Genomic DNA, 22083 nt, shown 5'->3' with positions numbered 1-22083 from the left:
ACGACGGAATCCAGTTTCTTTTTTATTTTTTTCATGTATATTATTGCTAATACTTTTATTATTATAATTTAAGGATTGCCAACTGTTTTAAAGTGCATTTTGGAAAATTATGCACTAGTTATAAAAATTTAAAGGATTCTTTTCAGTACAATGTAAACTTAATAACTTTAATTACTTTGCGTAATTAACGTGCGTAGTTTAAACTACTGAAATAATCCTTGCTTTATAAAAATATTTCTGCTTTTTTCTAAACAGTGATCTTTTTTTTCAAATAAAATATTTTATTATTAACCCTTTAAGGATTAAATGCTATGTTTAAATTTTAAAACTGAATTTTGTTTTAATAAAAATGAAAAAATCGATGTTACATTGACGCAATATTGCAATATAAAGGAATTAATGTTATAATTACGACGTTTTAGATCAAGAAAGAAATTTTCGTCGTCTTCACAAGGCCTCGCTCGTCAGTGTTTACCCGGGATCACCATAATCCTGGATGTTTAAATCTCAAAAGATTAAAATCTCAATAATATAATCCTGGGAAAATAATAATAATAAATTTTTAAAAGACATTTATTTACATTTTTAAAAACGAAACTTATTTGAGGAACATATAAACATGTGAGAGAACACTTCATAGCCTTTTTTATACAATAAAATACTGTATTTAATAACAGTAATAGACAATATGTATGCACTGTGCATAGTACACGCATGTTGGATATTATTATGTTAATACATAGTAGCTAAAATCAAATATATAGAATTACAAATTATTAAGATCAATGCTGAAAATTTTAAATAGCAGGGAAGAAAATAGATACATCAACACATGAAAAAGCATATTACATGGAAAGATTATGGGCAGTCGTACGGAGATAGTCCATAAGAATTGGTAAACTTTCCCGATCATTAACTATATTTTGAAGTTTTGTTTTGCAATGAGTATCTGCTTTTTTCTTTTTTAGCGCATGGTTTTTTTTTGGAGAATACTCTCATATTCGTTTTCTATGTGGCGTTGCACTTTTTGAAATTCTTTAATGATTTGATATACAGCGAAGTATTCCCTACTAAATTTTCCCATCTTCTGTGTCAGATTTCTATGTTGTTTTGGGTACGCACAAATCCATTCTGCATGCACTCACATACAGACCACAGATTTTTGCATTGGGAATTAAGGTTTTAGGCGTTTCAGGATTTTGATCTTTCGAGATTTCAACATTCGGGATGACAGCATTTGAGATTGTGTCTTTCAGGATTGTGACCCAAATCCCAGTGTTTACATAAGGAAAATTTATTTTTACATCAAACTACAGTTTTAACAAATTGATGCACGAAAAAGTCTTGTATTATATTTCAAAATACCATTGACAGAACGTAGGTATTGCATGCAAATGTTTCAAAAAAGTGCCGAATGTTAGCAAACGAGATTTGCATCTTATATGTTGCTAGTGCTGGGAGAAACATCACAGCATCTTGCTAATATCCCAATATAAATGTAATGCCTGTACAACAATATCCTTACAGGATTGATGTGACTATAAACCACAATGAAATAGCCATAGGCAATACAATTATATATGCTTAAACTCATATTTATAATAAAGCTTTTCTACTTTAATTGGAAACCTTCATTAATTAATTGTATAAATGTAGCTTAAAAGTAATTTTTATGATTGGAATTATTAGTCTTGAGAATTCCCAGAATTTGGTGTCGTTTGATAGTATAAGGCAACACAACATGTGGGCAATCTGCCAAGGGGAATGCATCCTGGGAGAATTTTCTGTGAGAAACTGGTTCCTGTTTAGGCATTAGATGTAGTACAGTACAAAGAAATCCTGAAAAACTCCACATAGCCAGCTCATGGGTGAGATGCAAATCCGTGACCAACTACCAGTGCTCGGGGGTTGGCCATTGGTGAGCTTCCTGTGAAAAAAGTGGAGGAGCCAAAAGAAAGTTGTTTCTGCTAACTACATAATATTTTATAAGAATAATAATTATATATATTTTTACCAATGGATTGTGTGTAGAATTTTGGAGTGTTGATTTGACTATTCTATGTTTTTTTTTACAAATTTAAAATGTATTATTTCACTTTAATCATAAGAAAAACCGTCGGACGGAAATTTACAGTAAGGTTATTTTTAGAAAATAAATCCGGCTGTTTTCTTCTTTTTCTATTCCATATGTCTGCTAAATTTTTATTTATGAAATTTAGTCCTCAAAGGGTTAATAAATTTAATAAATATTTAATAATTTAAATGAAAAATATGTTTTTTTTTTATTGTTTTATTTCTGCAATACATTATAAACAGAAATTGAAAAAAATATTTATATATATACACTTGTATTTTTAAAATAAATTTACTATTGATTTTATTTAATAACTAATAAAATATTGACAATAGAGTATCTTTAATCATAATAAATCATGTTACATAAATTGTACATATATTCACTGTGTTTTATTATATATGACGTTTTTGATAATATAATTAGCTAGTACTATAGTAAAATCAAAGCATAACAATAGCTTAGTATGGTAATTCCTATCTCAGTTACTTCAAATAATAAGATAGTTGTTGACCATAATATAGCATCTTCAAAGAATAAACCAAATCATAAAACAGTTTGGATGTTAAATATTTAATTTAAAATATTTTAAGTATTAGAAAAAAACATAGAATTAAATAAATATCAAATATTTACTGTAAATTTTAGCATTTATGGACTTTAATGCACTGTATAAAATTTCAGAATTTAAAGATGAATTTAAAAAAAAAAAAAGACAAAGAGAAATTGTCATTAAGTCCGACCTTACTCGAGATACGACACACGATCCCCTTGTTTCTCCTCACCCCGTTGACCCATATCACCAAATTTTAATTGCGTCAATCCCCCAATACACAAACCTCCCTGCAAAATTTTTTAATCCATAAATACAGAAACCCCCCAAATTTTTTTTTTGTTTTGTTTTTTGCATTTCTCGATGTTTCAAGGTTCCCCGAGTCCAGAAATGTAAAAATCTTGAGGGTCATTTTTGACCAATTGCCATACTTTCTCTATTACATATAACGGAGCGGGAAAAGTAAAAAACAAATAAATAAATAATTTTATATTTAACCTCTTTAAGATAAAGAAAATATCAGTTTACAATTAGTTAAATTTTGTAATTTAAATATTAAATTGAAAGGATATTTATTGTTCGTTAATTTATTGACTTTGGCACCAGTGTCGACATTGTGAAAAAATAAATAAATAATAATAATAAACAAACAATAATGCTCTATAAGGTTTTCATTCAAAACATGTTTATTCCACTAAAGTAAAATGTTTTGAAAGTTTCAAGGCCAAAAGAGAACTTAACAGATTATTTTGGCAGAACATAAATGAATGTATTGAAAGGTCTTTCTTGGAAATTCTACTTTGGTTTTATTATTTACATTTTTGAATGTATTAAATTTTTCATCAATTTTATTTTATATAAGTAAGGTTTAAATTTACATTTTTACGGAATATCGAATAATTTGATTGTTGACTATTAATTGAATATCGAATAATTACATTACGTTTAATTGTTGAATAACTAACTTGTCGAGCATTCTAGATTAGAGACGAATAACAAATTTAATTCAAATAAATTTTAAAATGACTCATAAAGTAAATTTAGTGAAAATTAAAAACTGTATCATGATTTTGTCTCCTTAATATTGTTAATCAATGTAATAAATCACTCTAACTTGGCGGTTCTCAACCTATTTTTTCACTCTGTGTATAGACTCATAGCTCTAACGAACCCTGCTTGCTTAACCCCTCGTTCTCGTTCTCGTTCTATAACTAGTGAAGGAAATATGAAATCGGTAATGGTACTATTGTAACATGCTTTGTGCTAGAAGTTAATGTATACCAAACAAGCTGAAATGACTATTGTAGATGCTTTCCGTTCTTTGTCGAGATTAGTATTGAAAAGTATCTAAAATTGTCAGTGAAAAACTTAATATATTGCGGATGTTTCTTAAGCCGTCGATGAAATATAAGGTATCCAAAAATTTACCGTGCAATGAGAAATTTATAATGACATTAAAATTATACTTACAGCACCGTATATGAGACCTTTAAGTTGTTCATTCGGTACTAGTTGGCCACACAGCATTGCGTACAAAATCCGTAAGTTGTATGCAATACCATATGGTCAAGTAATACCAAATTAAAGGTCTTGTATACATTGCCGTAAGTATAACTTTAACGTCATTACAAATTTCTCACTTCACAGTAACTTTTCATAAAATGCTCTTGTCAACAATATTCAATTTACTACATAATTCTTGAAGTATACATATGGTTTACGATACCTTTTCATATTCTCTTATGATATAATTAGCATTTTTATTTTACTTATACGAGGATTTTGTTGCGTAAGATTCGATACGTGTTAAGTTTTATACAAACACATTTACACTTTCGTCAAATACATCATACATTCTAAATATAAAGCATTTGAGAGATGATTTCGAGCAAAGGTACAAAGGTATATTCAAATATAAGAGGTTCATGTAATAGTTATTAGTGATTCTTCTGTATTTAGTAAATCTAATCAAAGAGATCTGTTGATTCTGACTTTAGGAATCACCACTTTACATTTTTATATTAATTAATCAATAGAAAGTATTATTTTGAGTCACACAGAAATCCAATCTGTTTGTAATATATATTAAATCATTCAATATGTTTATTAATTAATAAAATTCTATTAATTCTTTAAATTGTGATTTTAAATAATAATTTTTTTCCCTCTATTTATTTATTTTATTTATTTATTTAAAATTCTGTTGTATCAAAATTTGCATGGAAATTGACGAATGTGCAGTTGGCAATCCACTTTCAGAACACGAAGTCTCCGAATAAAGGAAAAAACATTATTAAAGCCAAAGGAAATGTTTATTAATATGTTTTTGTTTTGCATTTGTTTCTCTCTCCTTCCATGTGCTGTGTGTGGATGGATGGATGGATCTACTTCAACATCATGGGTGATCTCTTTCCACTACTAATGTATATTTTACTTCCCCCGAACATGTTGGATGACGTGCCGTTATTCTTGGATGCCTACCTCAAATGGTATGGTTTTCTGGAAATTTTTTGTTTTTATATATTTTTCTTTCCCTTTCTGCCAACGTTGGATTGGTAATATTTCGATAAGTAGCTGAGAATACACAAAAAGATGATGATTTATTGGAACCGCCTAAAAAGAGGCTTGCCGGAGCACTTGGAGGCCTTGTTGGTAAGTTCATTAATTCTAATTTTATAAATTAGATTCAGTTTCATGATGCAGTTAACATTATAACATTTTAAAACGATATTTAAAAATACGAAATGTTTTTATTCGGTTCGTTGTTTTCTTTAATCCGGTCAAAAAACCGAAAATTTTAAATGGCAAAAGAGAATTATTATTAATATTGTCATGTTAGAAAATACATTATGCAAACAGCTATACTTTTTTCTTATCAGAAAATAAAGAAAATCCATTAACTTGATCAAAAATAAGTACTAAGTAAACAATGCTTGCTTAGCTTATTGGCTACATCTCACGACTTATTTGACTTTAATAAAACAAACCAAAATAAAATAAATTCCTTACTTTATTACTTTGAGTAAAGTTTGATAAGAGAGATTTTTCTCATCTTGGATTTAAAAATGAATTGACAACTCTGAACTTATTCAAAATTAACCGACATTTTAAGATTTTGAAATATAAATTACTTGGTTTCTTCCCAATTTCATTAGTCTGAAAAATACTGTCCAAAAATGAAGTGTCTTATATGCTGGCAAATATATACAATGGTGCGGTGTTGTACCTCAAATTTAATTCATTCCAGGAGGCCATTTGAACTCCGAATCCTTCGAAACCTAAAGCATTTTTTCTCATTGGAAATAACGGAAAGCGAATTAATCCATTCCCAGGCCCTAAACAATACTCATTTCAATGAACTTAAAACAGCAAGTACATGTAATTTGAGGTAAAAATAACAGAATTAAATGCTCTAATGATAAATCAAAACAGAAAAAACAATAAATAAAATATGTAAATACTGTAAAATAAAATGAAAATTGCATTTACTGGTCTCACACTGTCGACTTTGACATATTAAACGTGGCCTCCAGATTTGCCACAAACGTATCACTTTTGTGCTTCACGATAAGTTCCTTTTTGATCTTAGACTTTTTCGAGCCTTCCTTTTACTAGTTAGACTTTGTTGTTTCCCCACACTTCTCAGTGCCACGATTAATAAGTAATGGTTATATTGTGTTGAACAGAAAGTTTTTGCCTATTTTTAACAGTTGTCTTATTTAACATAGATGTGTGATTTAATTATAAGTTTTGAATTTTAACACATTTTTGTTAATTTGAGATTATATTCTTTGTTCAAAAGCTCATCTTACACTTCAAGTGCATTTTTAATTCTCAGCAGTTTAAACTCCAGAGCAAATTTTTGCCAAATCTGATGTTTGAAGTATGAGGTACTGTTGTGTCCCTTGCATAGGCTTTGCCTTCTTATTCCCAACATAGACTATTCATGGCAAAAATTTTGTGAGGGTTCATCAATTCCGAGTGCCGCCAAAAACAAAGTGTAATTTAAAAATGATAAACTTTATGCAATGTTAGTGGCCGTGTTCTAATGTTTAGTAAGGTAAGTGATTAAAAAAAGAACAATCTTACTTCACCACCTAGTGCTTGTCAAGAAAATTGTTTATTAAACAAATGTTTTCAACCTATTATCATAGGTATCTTCAGATTTTTAAATTCAATAATAAATCACGTCATTTCTCTAACAATTTATCATTGACTTTAAAAACTTGAAGATGGCCTGTGATAGATAATATGTTGAAAACATTTATTTAATAAACAGTATTTCTTGGTAAGCATTAGGTGGTGAAGTAAAATTGTTGTATCTCTCTGCTTATTGCACTGCTTTTGATTAAAAGAAAAGAAAAGAGTGATAATATTTAGCATACTTCAATAACTATGAAATTTTTATTTTGTTTTTGGATTATTATCTTTAAGTAACACTCAATATATAACAATGAATTTTTATTATTTGCCTACTTGTAATATTAAACTGGGCTGTAATTTTCAAAAATTGTAGACCTATAAATTTCCACTGGCATCCATATGTGTGTCTATCTGTCCTTCCTTAATCTTGAGAATGGTATTTGTTAGATGAAAGTCGAAACTGGCTATAGAAAGCTTAGGGGAAGGAGGCCCCGATTAACCGTATAAGAACGTCCGGTTTGGACCGGAAGTCAAATTATTCAATTCAAAAAATTTCCTGAACGGAGTTAGATATATGACTGACATTGTTAACAGGGAAAGTATGATGTACAGGGGCAAGACACTACTAAAATTGAGAGCATTGTGACGATGTCACAATAATTGCTTGTTAGTTTTAAATTTACGTTTTTATTTATAATAAAATTTATGAAATCTCCTTTTCTATTTTATTTTTCTTCCTCCTCATCTTATTACAAACAGCATCAAATTCTAAATATTTTTTACTTTGAGATAATAAATCATTGGTCTTTAACATAGTGTTTACAATTATTTATACGTGTTCACATTGCTTAAAGAATTCTTACTATACGTTTATAAGATAGATATAAAAATTAATGACAGTTGTTAAATGAATTAAAATTAAAAAACGATCCGAATCTTTAGAACAACTTTTGTTTTGAAATTTGATCCTTTTGTGTAGAATAATTCTGTATAAATACAAAAGAATCTTACTTGAAAAGTAAAGATATATATTTACTGTTATATTAATACTTTAACTGCAACTTGCGATTCACACGTGGCTCGTCTAGACCTTTACTGCAGCACTCCACTTAATTTTAATAATGAAATGTATGGGAATACTTATCCATTATATAAAATACAGTTACAATGGGGAATGTAGTTCTCATATATTTCCGATAAGCAATAGTGTGGCTCCTGTCATGACAAGGTTTAGCCAGCCCTGATATAAAGTATTATAGTTATCAAGCCTACAATAATATGTAAAAGCACGTTTCATTAACGCAGTATGGTATATCAATTAAAATAAGTGACAATATTAAATCTCATTTTTAATATATATAATTAAACTAACTTACCATCATGAATATTGGATCTAATTTTTAAAAATCAATTTTATTTTAAATATTTTTTATTATTTTGATTTAAATTAAATCATCTATTTTATAAATAAAATCTCATTAATTTAAAATCAGTATTGACTACATTCTGTCTATGGAAAGAATCTACTTGGGTATTAACCAATGAGTGTCAGTCGTCGATCGCTTAGTCGTGGCAAGTTACTTTTGGTTCCTTCCTCATTTGTTAAATGTCACTGCCGTTATAAACAGTGTTATGGAAGCTTCACATTCTGGTATTGGATACAAGGAAGTTTGCTATAGTAATTGTTAAATGCACGATTCTTTACAGTTATTGTGTGCAATAAAAAATTAACGCAATTAATGGAAAAGTCGTTCTACCATCTAGTGAGAGAAAATAAAATACAATTCACATATTGTATTTTTAATATTAAGCGAAGAGTGCTGATGTCATTAGGGAATGTGTTGATTGGTGTATTTGAAGCGGCATAATATGTGACGACGTTCTCAAGTCGGTTCTTTCTAAAGATAGACTGTAATAAATAATTCTCGAAAAATTTTATATGTTTAAATTTATTTATTAATTGAAATTATATTGATCCCAGTGGTATATTTCTAATTTTATATATATATATATATATATTTTCCAACAATGACTGTATGATCAATGGTTAGGATTTAAAATACTTGATTAAAAAATATTGCAAAAAATTACTGTATATACAGTATATATATTAGAATTATAAACATACCCAAAGATTATGATAATTAATTATTAAAAGCAGAACAAATGATTAACTGCCATTAATCCAGAAAACAAGATGAAATTAGAAGTCGCTTTTTGCGCATTTTCAAATTACTCTGTAATAAAAATGAAATTTATTATAGAATAATTTGCACTGTATTTTCAATTGTATGCTAAGCTTTCCTTAAATATTACAAATAATAATCTGTATACATTCAAAAAGAAGTTAGTATGTAACATAGCATTATTAATATTCCTTTGTTACTAATATTTCACAAGTAGTCTTCTGTGTAGGGCCACGAAAGTATTAACTTTTATTTGAATAAACAGATAACTCAGGATTCATATGATGATTATTTTATAAGTTATCCTCTAAAATGATTACATGGAAAAAAAATATTGTATGAGTTTACAAACAGGAATAAAGACAAAAAAATTTTTAAATTTATATTCTAATTTCTCATATGAGTAGGCTTCATGTTTAAAATGTATTCATATCTTTTTAACAAAATAATAAGCTAAAATTATGTGAAGAAGGGATACTGTAATTCTATTCTTCTTTACTTTGTATTCCTTATGAATAAGTCTGAGAATTTCAATACAGCACTTCAAACATCCAAAGGTTTTCAATGGCAGCATTACAATTTTTATTCACTTAATTTATTATTACGATAATGTTGTTGGGCTGCAATTTTCAAAAATTGTATATCTATAAATTCCCACTGGCATCCATCCGGGTGTGTCTGTCTTTCTGTCCTTCCTTAATCTCGAGAAAGGAGTTAGATAGATGTGGTACTGGATAAGGAAAGGTTAGAGGCTGAAGGTCTATATATGAACTTCCAAATTCGGACTAGAAGTCACATTAATTCAATTCAAGAATTTACTCCTGAACAGTTAGATGACTGGCATGACTCCATTGTTAACAGGAAAAGTGTGATGTACAGGGGCAAGACATTATTAAAATTGAGAGCGATGTGATGAAAAATTGCAGCCTGATATTGTGACGACGTTAGAATTGCTGTATTGTTGTTCTCAAATTTATATAGTTTTTGTATACATATTAACAACTGTTAATACAAATATCAAGGATTTATCATCACTAATTGCACACCGTATATTTATATATATATTGGAAGACAGCGTTATTTTATACAATGGCCAGGCTTGTTTTAAATAATTTAGTATTGATAGTAAAATATAAAAAAATATGTGAACAGTAACAACAGTAGGAGAAAAAAGACAAGAATTGTAATAGAATGTTATGTTCTTTTATGTTTATAAGAAGATTGGTACTTGTACAGATGTTTTATGATGATTTGCATACATCAATAATCTTTGAGTGGCATATGCATATCTTATTACATTAATATTATAAATAAAATAATCTAAAATTTAGAAAATTATTAGGATATACAGCTTCTATAACTTACAAAGCATGTTTTTGTCTTGGTAATCTGTAAGAAGATAGTTTAGAAAGTTTCACTTTTAACTTGCAAGCTAAATGTATGAAATAAAATGTTTATTGGAGTTATTAGTTATTAATGATTGCCAAATTATATTATTTGGCAAATGTTAAAGCTTAATTTATTCAAGAATTTGAAGACACAAAGTACAATTTAAAATTTTTTAGAAGATCATTAAAATCAAATAAAATCATAAACAGATTGGATAATAAAGGTGAGCCTAAATTTATAAATAAGATAATGAATAAAATTAAGCTTCCCATTGGCACATTATAACAGATTTCTCTTCCTAATTGTAACCGTAAGAATTTTTTAAACTTCATATTTATATTTCTAGATGTGTCGATTACATTATTTAATTTTTCTTCCGTTAATAATAACTAATCGTAATTTTTTACAGTATGACTACATACGTATTTTAGTTAATTCTGTTTACTTTTCAGCGTACGGTTCCGAAGATTCCGACGACGAAAATAACTCCATTGGGAGCCCCGTTCCCATGAAACGGAAATCGAACGACATGCCAAAAGTGTCGAGGAAAAATTTTAACTCTCATAATAACAAATATGCTGTATAAAGAAATAATGTACAAATGTTAAAATGGGTTCAAAGAACTTCCTATAAATTGTTTCCTTTGTAGAGAGATGTTTAAAATACTTGTTCAGTGACATAAGATTGTTTTTAGTCTATAAAACACATTTTACTTCTCAGGAAGACACCTTTTTAGCATAAAGTTATCATGCTAATCAATTAAAAGTTATTTACTTCTTATTAAAATGACCACAGGTAACGAGGCAGAATTTTATTAAATTAATTTCCATCCCCATTCTAGCGATATTAATTCCTTTTTCGATCTCCCCCACAGTCAAATTTCTTACACAGAAAATTTAAAAAAAAAATTGTCTTAAAATTATAAATTGTTTCCATTTCATCAGATGCTCTCAGAAGGAATTCGACAAAATAGCTTTTAATTTTAAGATCCTAAATGATAATAAAAATATATATTTTTAATATTTGTGTGATGTTATCTTAACATTTAAACTTCCATACTTTTAAGATATTTCTTTTGTGGAGAATAACTGTAAGGTAAGAACAGCAATATAAAGTATACAAAGGTAATATATTTACTTTAAATTAAGGCACATGATTTCATAATATCTAATAAGACTGTCTTATCCTTTCCTACACTTATATGTACAAATCAAGATATCGTCATACTGAAGATGAAAAGTAAAACAATTTTAAAAATTGAAATCATAATAAACAATTGCTATAAAAATTAGTGCTGAATGTTGGGTACGTCGGGTATTGGANAAATTTTTTTTTTGTTTTGTTTTTTGCATTTCTCGATGTTTCAAGGTTCCCCGAGTCCAGAAATGTAAAAATCTTGAGGGTCATTTTTGACCAATTGCCATACTTTCTCTATTACATATAACGGAGCGGGAAAAGTAAAAAACAAATAAATAAATAATTTTATATTTAACCTCTTTAAGATAAAGAAAATATCAGTTTACAATTAGTTAAATTTTGTAATTTAAATATTAAATTGAAAGGATATTTATTGTTCGTTAATTTATTGACTTTGGCACCAGTGTCGACATTGTGAAAAAATAAATAAATAATAATAATAAACAAACAATAATGCTCTATAAGGTTTTCATTCAAAACATGTTTATTCCACTAAAGTAAAATGTTTTGAAAGTTTCAAGGCCAAAAGAGAACTTAACAGATTATTTTGGCAGAACATAAATGAATGTATTGAAAGGTCTTTCTTGGAAATTCTACTTTGGTTTTATTATTTACATTTTTGAATGTATTAAATTTTTCATCAATTTTATTTTATATAAGTAAGGTTTAAATTTACATTTTTACGGAATATCGAATAATTTGATTGTTGACTATTAATTGAATATCGAATAATTACATTACGTTTAATTGTTGAATAACTAACTTGTCGAGCATTCTAGATTATAGACGAATAACAAATTTAATTCAAATAAATTTTAAAATGACTCATAAAGTAAATTTAGTGAAAATTAAAAACTGTATCATGATTTTGTCTCCTTAATATTGTTAATCAATGTAATAAATCACTCTAACTTGGCGGTTCTCAACCTATTTTTTCACTCTGTGTATAGACTCATAGCTCTAACGAACCCTGCTTGCTTAACCCCTCGTTCTCGTTCTCGTTCTATAACTAGTGAAGGAAATATGAAATCGGTAATGGTACTATTGTAACATGCTTTGTGCTAGAAGTTAATGTATACCAAACAAGCTGAAATGACTATTGTAGATGCTTTCCGTTCTTTGTCGAGATTAGTATTGAAAAGTATCTAAAATTGTCAGTGAAAAACTTAATATATTGCGGATGTTTCTTAAGCCGTCGATGAAATATAAGGTATCCAAAAATTTACCGTGCAATGAGAAATTTATAATGACATTAAAATTATACTTACAGCACCGTATATGAGACCTTTAAGTTGTTCATTCGGTACTAGTTGGCCACACAGCATTGCGTACAAAATCCGTAAGTTGTATGCAATACCATATGGTCAAGTAATACCAAATTAAAGGTCTTGTATACATTGCCGTAAGTATAACTTTAACGTCATTACAAATTTCTCACTTCACAGTAACTTTTCATAAAATGCTCTTGTCAACAATATTCAATTTACTACATAATTCTTGAAGTATACATATGGTTTACGATACCTTTTCATATTCTCTTATGATATAATTAGCATTTTTATTTTACTTATACGAGGATTTTGTTGCGTAAGATTCGATACGTGTTAAGTTTTATACAAACACATTTACACTTTCGTCAAATACATCATACATTCTAAATATAAAGCATTTGAGAGATGATTTCGAGCAAAGGTACAAAGGTATATTCAAATATAAGAGGTTCATGTAATAGTTATTAGTGATTCTTCTGTATTTAGTAAATCTAATCAAAGAGATCTGTTGATTCTGACTTTAGGAATCACCACTTTACATTTTTATATTAATTAATCAATAGAAAGTATTATTTTGAGTCACACAGAAATCCAATCTGTTTGTAATATATATTAAATCATTCAACATGTTTATTAATTAATAAAATTCTATTAATTCTTTAAATTGTGATTTTAAATAATAATTTTTTTCCCTCTATTTATTTATTTTATTTATTTATTTAAAATTCTGTTGTATCAAAATTTGCATGGAAATTGACGAATGTGCAGTTGGCAATCCACTTTCAGAACACGAAGTCTCCGAATAAAGGAAAAAACATTATTAAAGCCAAAGGAAATGTTTATTAATATGTTTTTGTTTTGCATTTGTTTCTCTCTCCTTCCATGTGCTGTGTGTGGATGGATGGATGGATCTACTTCAACATCATGGGTGATCTCTTTCCACTACTAATGTATATTTTACTTCCCCCGAACATGTTGGATGACGTGCCGTTATTCTTGGATGCCTACCTCAAATGGTATGGTTTTCTGGAAATTTTTTGTTTTTATATATTTTTCTTTCCCTTTCTGCCAACGTTGGATTGGTAATATTTCGATAAGTAGCTGAGAATACACAAAAAGATGATGATTTATTGGAACCGCCTAAAAAGAGGCTTGCCGGAGCACTTGGAGGCCTTGTTGGTAAGTTCATTAATTCTAATTTTATAAATTAGATTCAGTTTCATGATGCAGTTAACATTATAACATTTTAAAACGATATTTAAAAATACGAAATGTTTTTATTCGGTTCGTTGTTTTCTTTAATCCGGTCAAAAAACCGAAAATTTTAAATGGCAAAAGAGAATTATTATTAATATTGTCATGTTAGAAAATACATTATGCAAACAGCTATACTTTTTTCTTATCAGAAAATAAAGAAAATCCATTAACTTGATCAAAAATAAGTACTAAGTAAACAATGCTTGCTTAGCTTATTGGCTACATCTCACGACTTATTTGACTTTAATAAAACAAACCAAAATAAAATAAATTCCTTACTTTATTACTTTGAGTAAAGTTTGATAAGAGAGATTTTTCTCATCTTGGATTTAAAAATGAATTGACAACTCTGAACTTATTCAAAATTAACCGACATTTTAAGATTTTGAAATATAAATTACTTGGTTTCTTCCCAATTTCATTAGTCTGAAAAATACTGTCCAAAAATGAAGTGTCTTATATGCTGGCAAATATATACAATGGTGCGGTGTTGTACCTCAAATTTAATTCATTCCAGGAGGCCATTTGAACTCCGAATCCTTCGAAACCTAAAGCATTTTTTCTCATTGGAAATAACGGAAAGCGAATTAATCCATTCCCAGGCCCTAAACAATACTCATTTCAATGAACTTAAAACAGCAAGTACATGTAATTTGAGGTAAAAATAACAGAATTAAATGCTCTAATGATAAATCAAAACAGAAAAAACAATAAATAAAATATGTAAATACTGTAAAATAAAATGAAAATTGCATTTACTGGTCTCACACTGTCGACTTTGACATATTAAACGTGGCCTCCAGATTTGCCACAAACGTATCACTTTTGTGCTTCACGATAAGTTCCTTTTTGATCTTAGACTTTTTCGAGCCTTCCTTTTACTAGTTAGACTTTGTTGTTTCCCCACACTTCTCAGTGCCACGATTAATAAGTAATGGTTATATTGTGTTGAACAGAAAGTTTTTGCCTATTTTTAACAGTTGTCTTATTTAACATAGATGTGTGATTTAATTATAAAAGTTTTGAATTTTAACACATTTTTGTTAATTTGAGATTATATTCTTTGTTCAAAAGCTCATCTTACACTTCAAGTGCATTTTTAATTCTCAGCAGTTTAAACTCCAGAGCAAATTTTTGCCAAATCTGATGTTTGAAGTATGAGGTACTGTTGTGTCCCTTGCATAGGCTTTGCCTTCTTATTCCCAACATAGACTATTCATGGCAAAAATTTTGTGAGGGTTCATCAATTCCGAGTGCCGCCAAAAACAAAGTGTAATTTAAAAATGATAAACTTTATGCAATGTTAGTGGCCGTGTCTTAATGTTTAGTAAGGTAAGTGATTAAAAAAAGAACAATCTTACTTCACCACCTAGTGCTTGTCAAGAAAATTGTTTATTAAACAAATGTTTTCAACCTATTATCATAGGTATCTTCAGATTTTTAAATTCAATAATAAATCACGTCATTTCTCTAACAATTTATCATTGACTTTAAAAACTTGAAGATGGCCTGTGATAGATAATATGTTGAAAACATTTATTTAATAAACAGTATTTCTTGGTAAGCATTAGGTGGTGAAGTAAAATTGTTGTATCTCTCTGCTTATTGCACTGCTTTTGATTAAAAGAAAAGAAAAGAGTGATAATATTTAGCATACTTCAATAACTATGAAATTTTTATTTTGTTTTTGGATTATTATCTTTAAGTAACACTCAATATATAACAATGAATTTTTATTATTTGCCTACTTGTAATATTAAACTGGGCTGTAATTTTCAAAAATTGTAGACCTATAAATTTCCACTGGCATCCATATGTGTGTCTATCTGTCCTTCCTTAATCTTGAGAATGGCGTTTGTTAGATGAAAGTCGAAACTGGCTATAGAAAGCTTAGGGGAAGGAGGCCCCGATTAACCGTATAAGAACGTCCGGTTTGGACCGGAAGTCAAATTATTCAATTCAAAAAATTTCCTGAACGGAGTTAGATATATGACTGACATTGTTAACAGGGAAAGTATGATGTACAGGGGCAAGACACTACTAAAATTGAGAGCATTGTGACGATGTCACAATAATTGCTTGTTAGTTTTAAATTTACGTTTTTATTTATAATAAAATTTATGAAATCTCCTTTTCTATTTTATTTTTCTTCCTCCTCATCTTATTACAAACAGCATCAAATTCTAAATATTTTTTACTTTGAGATAATAAATCATTGGTCTTTAACATAGTGTTTACAATTATTTATACGTGTTCACATTGCTTAAAGAATTCTTACTATACGTTTATAAGATAGATATAAAAATTAATGACAGTTGTTAAATGAATTAAAATTAAAAAACGATCCGAATCTTTAGAACAACTTTTGTTTTGAAATTTGATCCTTTTGTGTAGAATAATTCTGTATAAATACAAAAGAATCTTACTTGAAAAGTAAAGATATATATTTACTGTTATATTAATACTTTAACTGCAACTTGCGATTCACACGTGGCTCGTCTAGACCTTTACTGCAGCACTCCACTTAATTTTAATAATGAAATGTATGGGAATACTTATCCATTATATAAAATACAGTTACAATGGGGAATGTAGTTCTCATATATTTCCGATAAGCAATAGTGTGGCTCCTGTCATGACAAGGTTTAGCCAGCCCTGATATAAAGTATTATAGTTATCAAGCCTACAATAATATGTAAAAGCACGTTTCATTAACGCAGTATGGTATATCAATTAAAATAAGTGACAATATTAAATCTCATTTTTAATATATATAATTAAACTAACTTACCATCATGAATATTGGATCTAATTTTTAAAAATCAATTTTATTTTAAATATTTTTTAATATTTTGATTTAAATTAAATCATCTATTTTATAAATAAAATCTCATTAATTTAAAATCAGTATTGACTACATTCTGTCTATGGAAAGAATCTACTTGGGTATTAACCAATGAGTGTCAGTCGTCGATCGCTTAGTCGTGGCAAGTTACTTTCGGTTCCTTCCTCATTTGTTAAATGTCACTGCCGTTATAAACAGTGTTATGGAAGCTTCACATTCTGGTATTGGATACAAGGAAGTTTGCTATAGTAATTGTTAAATGCACGATTCTTTACAGTTATTGTGTGCAATAAAAAATTAACGCAATTAATGGAAAAGTCGTTCTACCATCTAGTGAGAGAAAATAAAATACAATTCACATATTGTATTTTTAATATTAAGCGAAGAGTGCTGATGTCATTAGGGAATGTGTTGATTGGTGTATTTGAAGCGGCATAATATGTGACGACGTTCTCAAGTCGGTTCTTTCTAAAGATAGACTGTAATAAATAATTCTCGAAAAATTTTATATGTTTAAATTTATTTATTAATTGAAATTATATTGATCCCAGTGGTATATTTCTAATTTTATATATATATATATATATATTTTCCAACAATGACTGTATGATCAATGGTTAGGATTTAAAATACTTGATTAAAAAATATTGCAAAAAATTACTGTATATACAGTATATATATTAGAATTATAAACATACCCAAAGATTATGATAATTAATTATTAAAAGCAGAACAAATGATTAACTGCCATTAATCCAGAAAACAAGATGAAATTAGAAGTCGCTTTTTGCGCATTTTCAAATTACTCTGTAATAAAAATGAAATTTATTATAGAATAATTTGCACTGTATTTTCAATTGTATGCTAAGCTTTCCTTAAATATTACAAATAATAATCTGTATACATTCAAAAAGAAGTTAGTATGTAACATAGCATTATTAATATTCCTTTGTTACTAATATTTCACAAGTAGTCTTCTGTGTAGGGCCACGAAAGTATTAACTTTTATTTGAATAAACAGATAACTCAGGATTCATATGATGATTATTTTATAAGTTATCCTCTAAAATGATTACATGGAAAAAAAATATTGTATGAGTTTACAAACAGGAATAAAGACAAAAAAATTTTTAAATTTATATTCTAATTTCTCATATGAGTAGGCTTCATGTTTAAAATGTATTCATATCTTTTTAACAAAATAATAAGCTAAAATTATGTGAAGAAGGGATACTGTAATTCTATTCTTCTTTACTTTGTATTCCTTATGAATAAGTCTGAGAATTTCAATACAGCACTTCAAACATCCAAAGGTTTTCAATGGCAGCATTACAATTTTTATTCACTTAATTTATTATTACGATAATGTTGTTGGGCTGCAATTTTCAAAAATTGTATATCTATAAATTCCCACTGGCATCCATCCGGGTGTGTCTGTCTTTCTGTCCTTCCTTAATCTCGAGAAAGGAGTTAGATAGATGTGGTACTGGATAAGGAAAGGTTAGAGGCTGAAGGTCTATATATGAACTTCCAAATTCGGACTAGAAGTCACATTAATTCAATTCAAGAATTTACTCCTGAACAGTTAGATGACTGGCATGACTCCATTGTTAACAGGAAAAGTGTGATGTACAGGGGCAAGACATTATTAAAATTGAGAGCGATGTGATGAAAAATTGCAGCCTGATATTGTGACGACGTTAGAATTGCTGTATTGTTGTTCTCAAATTTATATAGTTTTTGTATACATATTAACAACTGTTAATACAAATATCAAGGATTTATCATCACTAATTGCACACCGTACATTTATATATATATTGGAAGACAGCGTTATTTTATACAATGGCCAGGCTTGTTTTAAATAATTTAGTATTGATAGTAAAATATAAAAAAATATGTGAACAGTAACAACAGTAGGAGAAAAAAGACAAGAATTGTAATAGAATGTTATGTTCTTTTATGTTTATAAGAAGATTGGTACTTGTACAGATGTTTTATGATGATTTGCATACATCAATAATCTTTGAGTGGCATATGCATATCTTATTACATTAATATTATAAATAAAATAATCTAAAATTTAGAAAATTATTAGGATATACAGCTTCTATAACTTACAAAGCATGTTTTTGTCTTGGTAATCTGTAAGAAGATAGTTTAGAAAGTTTCACTTTTAACTTGCAAGCTAAATGTATGAAATAAAATGTTTATTGGAGTTATTAGTTATTAATGATTGCCAAATTATATTATTTGGCAAATGTTAAAGCTTAATTTATTCAAGAATTTGAAGACACAAAGTACAATTTAAAATTTTTTAGAAGATCATTAAAATCAAATAAAATCATAAACAGATTGGATAATAAAGGTGAGCCTAAATTTATAAATAAGATAATGAATAAAATTAAGCTTCCCATTGGCACATTATAACAGATTTCTCTTCCTAATTGTAACCGTAAGAATTTTTTAAACTTCATATTTATATTTCTAGATGTGTCGATTACATTATTTAATTTTTCTTCCGTTAATAATAACTAATCGTAATTTTTTACAGTATGACTACATACGTATTTTAGTTAATTCTGTTTACTTTTCAGCGTACGGTTCCGAAGATTCCGACGACGAAAATAACTCCATTGGGAGCCCCGTTCCCATGAAACGGAAATCGAACGACATGCCAAAAGTGTCGAGGAAAAATTTTAACTCTCATAATAACAAATATGCTGTATAAAGAAATAATGTACAAATGTTAAAATGGGTTCAAAGAACTTCCTATAAATTGTTTCCTTTGTAGAGAGACGTTTAAAATACTTGTTCAGTGACATAAGATTGTTTTTAGTCTATAAAACACATTTTACTTCTCAGGAAGACACCTTTTTAGCATAAAGTTATCATGCTAATCAATTAAAAGTTATTTACTTCTTATTAAAATGACCACAGGTAACGAGGCAGAATTTTATTAAATTAATTTCCATCCCCATTCTAGCGATATTAATTCCTTTTTCGATCTCCCCCACAGTCAAATTTCTTACACAGAAAATTTAAAAAAAAAATTGTCTTAAAATTATAAATTGTTTCCATTTCATCAGATGCTCTCAGAAGGAATTCGACAAAATAGCTTTTAATTTTAAGATCCTAAATGATAATAAAAATATATATTTTTAATATTTGTGTGATGTTATCTTAACATTTAAACTTCCATACTTTTAAGATATTTCTTTTGTGGAGAATAACTGTAAGGTAAGAACAGCAATATAAAGTATACAAAGGTAATATATTTACTTTAAATTAAGGCACATGATTTCATAATATCTAATAAGACTGTCTTATCCTTTCCTACACTTATATGTACAAATCAAGATATCGTCATACTGAAGATGAAAAGTAAAACAATTTTAAAAATTGAAATCATAATAAACAATTGCTATAAAAATTAGTGCTGAATGTTGGGTACGTCGGGTATTGGATATAAAACTCTTACCTGGATCAGTGGTTTTCAACTGGGATGCCGCAACAATGCTTCGGGGATGCTGTGAAATGGAGATTGGTGGAAGAAGGCAATGCAACCCAAATGTTGCATCTGTCAAGGAGTCTTGCCTTTTGCCTTGTATTACATATGCCAAGGAGAGCCACTCCAGAGGACTTTCTATGGAAAACTAGCTCTATTTAGTTGTTGGACACAAAGTAAACACGGAAAACTACACATGGCCGATAGGCGGTTGTGCCTTGCCAACCGACTACCGGCAATCGGTGGTTTTATCCACTCTGCCACCAGTGGGCCCCATGCCACAAAATGTGTCGAGCAGAACCGTAACACTTCTGTGTATTACTAGAAGTCCTAACAGCACAATAACTACATTGATTAAAAAAAAAGTAAAGGTGCCACTATTAGAAAAAGAAACACTGATCTGGGTAATTGGGGTACTTGTTTAAGAGATTGTCGGCCAATTTCACCAACCTTCGTTAAAATACAGTAACAAGATATTCTTCAAGTTTCATGAAATACTTTAGTCATTAAAGTTTATGGTAATCGTTAAATTTTAATGGTGGTTGGTGAAATTGGCCTCCTCCGTAAAGTCCAACAAGTAAAGTGATTTTAAAAAAAAAGATTAGTGAACATTTTGTTTAATTTAAAGTATTTAGCTGCAGGGGAGCACTTGCCCCCTTCTAATATGCATTTTTTTTTTCTTTTTAACAATTGAAATTTGTTTTCATGCAATCCACATAATTTCATACGAATGTGAAAGGAAAATATAATTTTCTCCCTTTCACATTTGTATGAAATTACTGTAATGATTCAAACCTGCACATTTGATTCGTTTGGTGATTTTATGTAATTCTATTCTAAATTCAGTTATAGATCGGGGCATCTCAAACTATGGGTTACGACTTCATTTTGGGTCGCAAATGATTTCACTTCAACCCGAAATGTCCCTCTCGGATTCTCCAAAACCACCGGTTAGTGAAAATGATTAAGAATAACGTTATGGATACATAACAGTGGAATAAAGCACTTGCACGTCTCGCTGGGATCTATTAGGTGGCATTTCTATTTTCAAAATTGCTTGGGACCACTTTTTTTTTTAATACTCTTTCTGCCCTGTGGGCACTAAGAGGGCCTCTTATAGCAGGCCCATTATGGGTTCGGCCAGGCCCACAATGGGGCGACCAGGTGGTGAGGGGCCTGACATCTGAACGGACCACCCCCGAAAAATTCCTGGGGATTCCTTGACCCATCCAGATTCGATCCCAGGTTCCCCAGAGTGGTAGGCTGCCACCTTGACCACTCGGCCATCCGGCCGTCTGCTTGGGACCACTAGTGCATTTAAAGTTGTGAATGAAATAGAACAATTTGAATGTATTCATTGTTACTAAATAAAACGTGAAAAAGTGAAATTAGACTGATATTTTATGTGTTTTCCATTAGCTCGAATAAGTCGATTCGGCGTTGACATAATTAGTGTATTCCCATGCGCTTCCATGTGGTTACTATTATAGCTTTCAAGTCATAAATGTTATGGTATTGTTGTCAGTTAGCATCTGGCACTTGATGGTCCCCAAGCACAATTTAGTTTCGAGGCCCCGTATTTTAAATACTAAATAATGCTATCAAATCGATTTATTAACTTAATTTTAAAAATCCAACAATGAATTGCATAACTTTCCCG

The 22083-nt window shown here is 29.0% G+C and overlaps 1 protein-coding gene and 1 long non-coding RNA gene across 2 annotated transcripts in view; both read left to right on the top strand.

Annotated features, from left to right (window-relative positions):
* Positions 1-11489, top strand: part of LOC111636527 — a 32240-nt gene extending 20751 nt beyond the window's left edge. Inside the window, exons 8-9 of the mRNA XM_023381809.1 lie at positions 5202-5279; positions 10798-11489. Of these exons, the coding sequence (XP_023237577.1) occupies positions 5202-5279; positions 10798-10931 (212 nt within the window). The 3' untranslated portion in view covers positions 10932-11489. The remainder of the gene's footprint in view (positions 1-5201; positions 5280-10797) is intronic.
* Positions 11490-11700: 211 nt separating this feature from the next.
* Positions 11701-20204, top strand: LOC111636529. Its single transcript, XR_002758547.1, has 2 exons — positions 11701-13992; positions 19513-20204. It is a non-coding gene; the product is annotated as an uncharacterized LOC111636529 (long non-coding RNA).
* The last annotated feature ends 1879 nt before the right edge of the window (positions 20205-22083 follow it).

This window comes from Centruroides sculpturatus, unplaced genomic scaffold (genome assembly GCF_000671375.1).
Source record: "Centruroides sculpturatus isolate CEXI.00-Female unplaced genomic scaffold, Cexi_2.0 scaffold996, whole genome shotgun sequence".
Lineage (NCBI taxonomy): Eukaryota > Metazoa > Arthropoda > Arachnida > Scorpiones > Buthidae > Centruroides > Centruroides sculpturatus.
The sequence above is the reverse complement of the archived record's forward strand: the minus strand, read 5'-3'. Positions and strand labels throughout refer to the sequence as shown.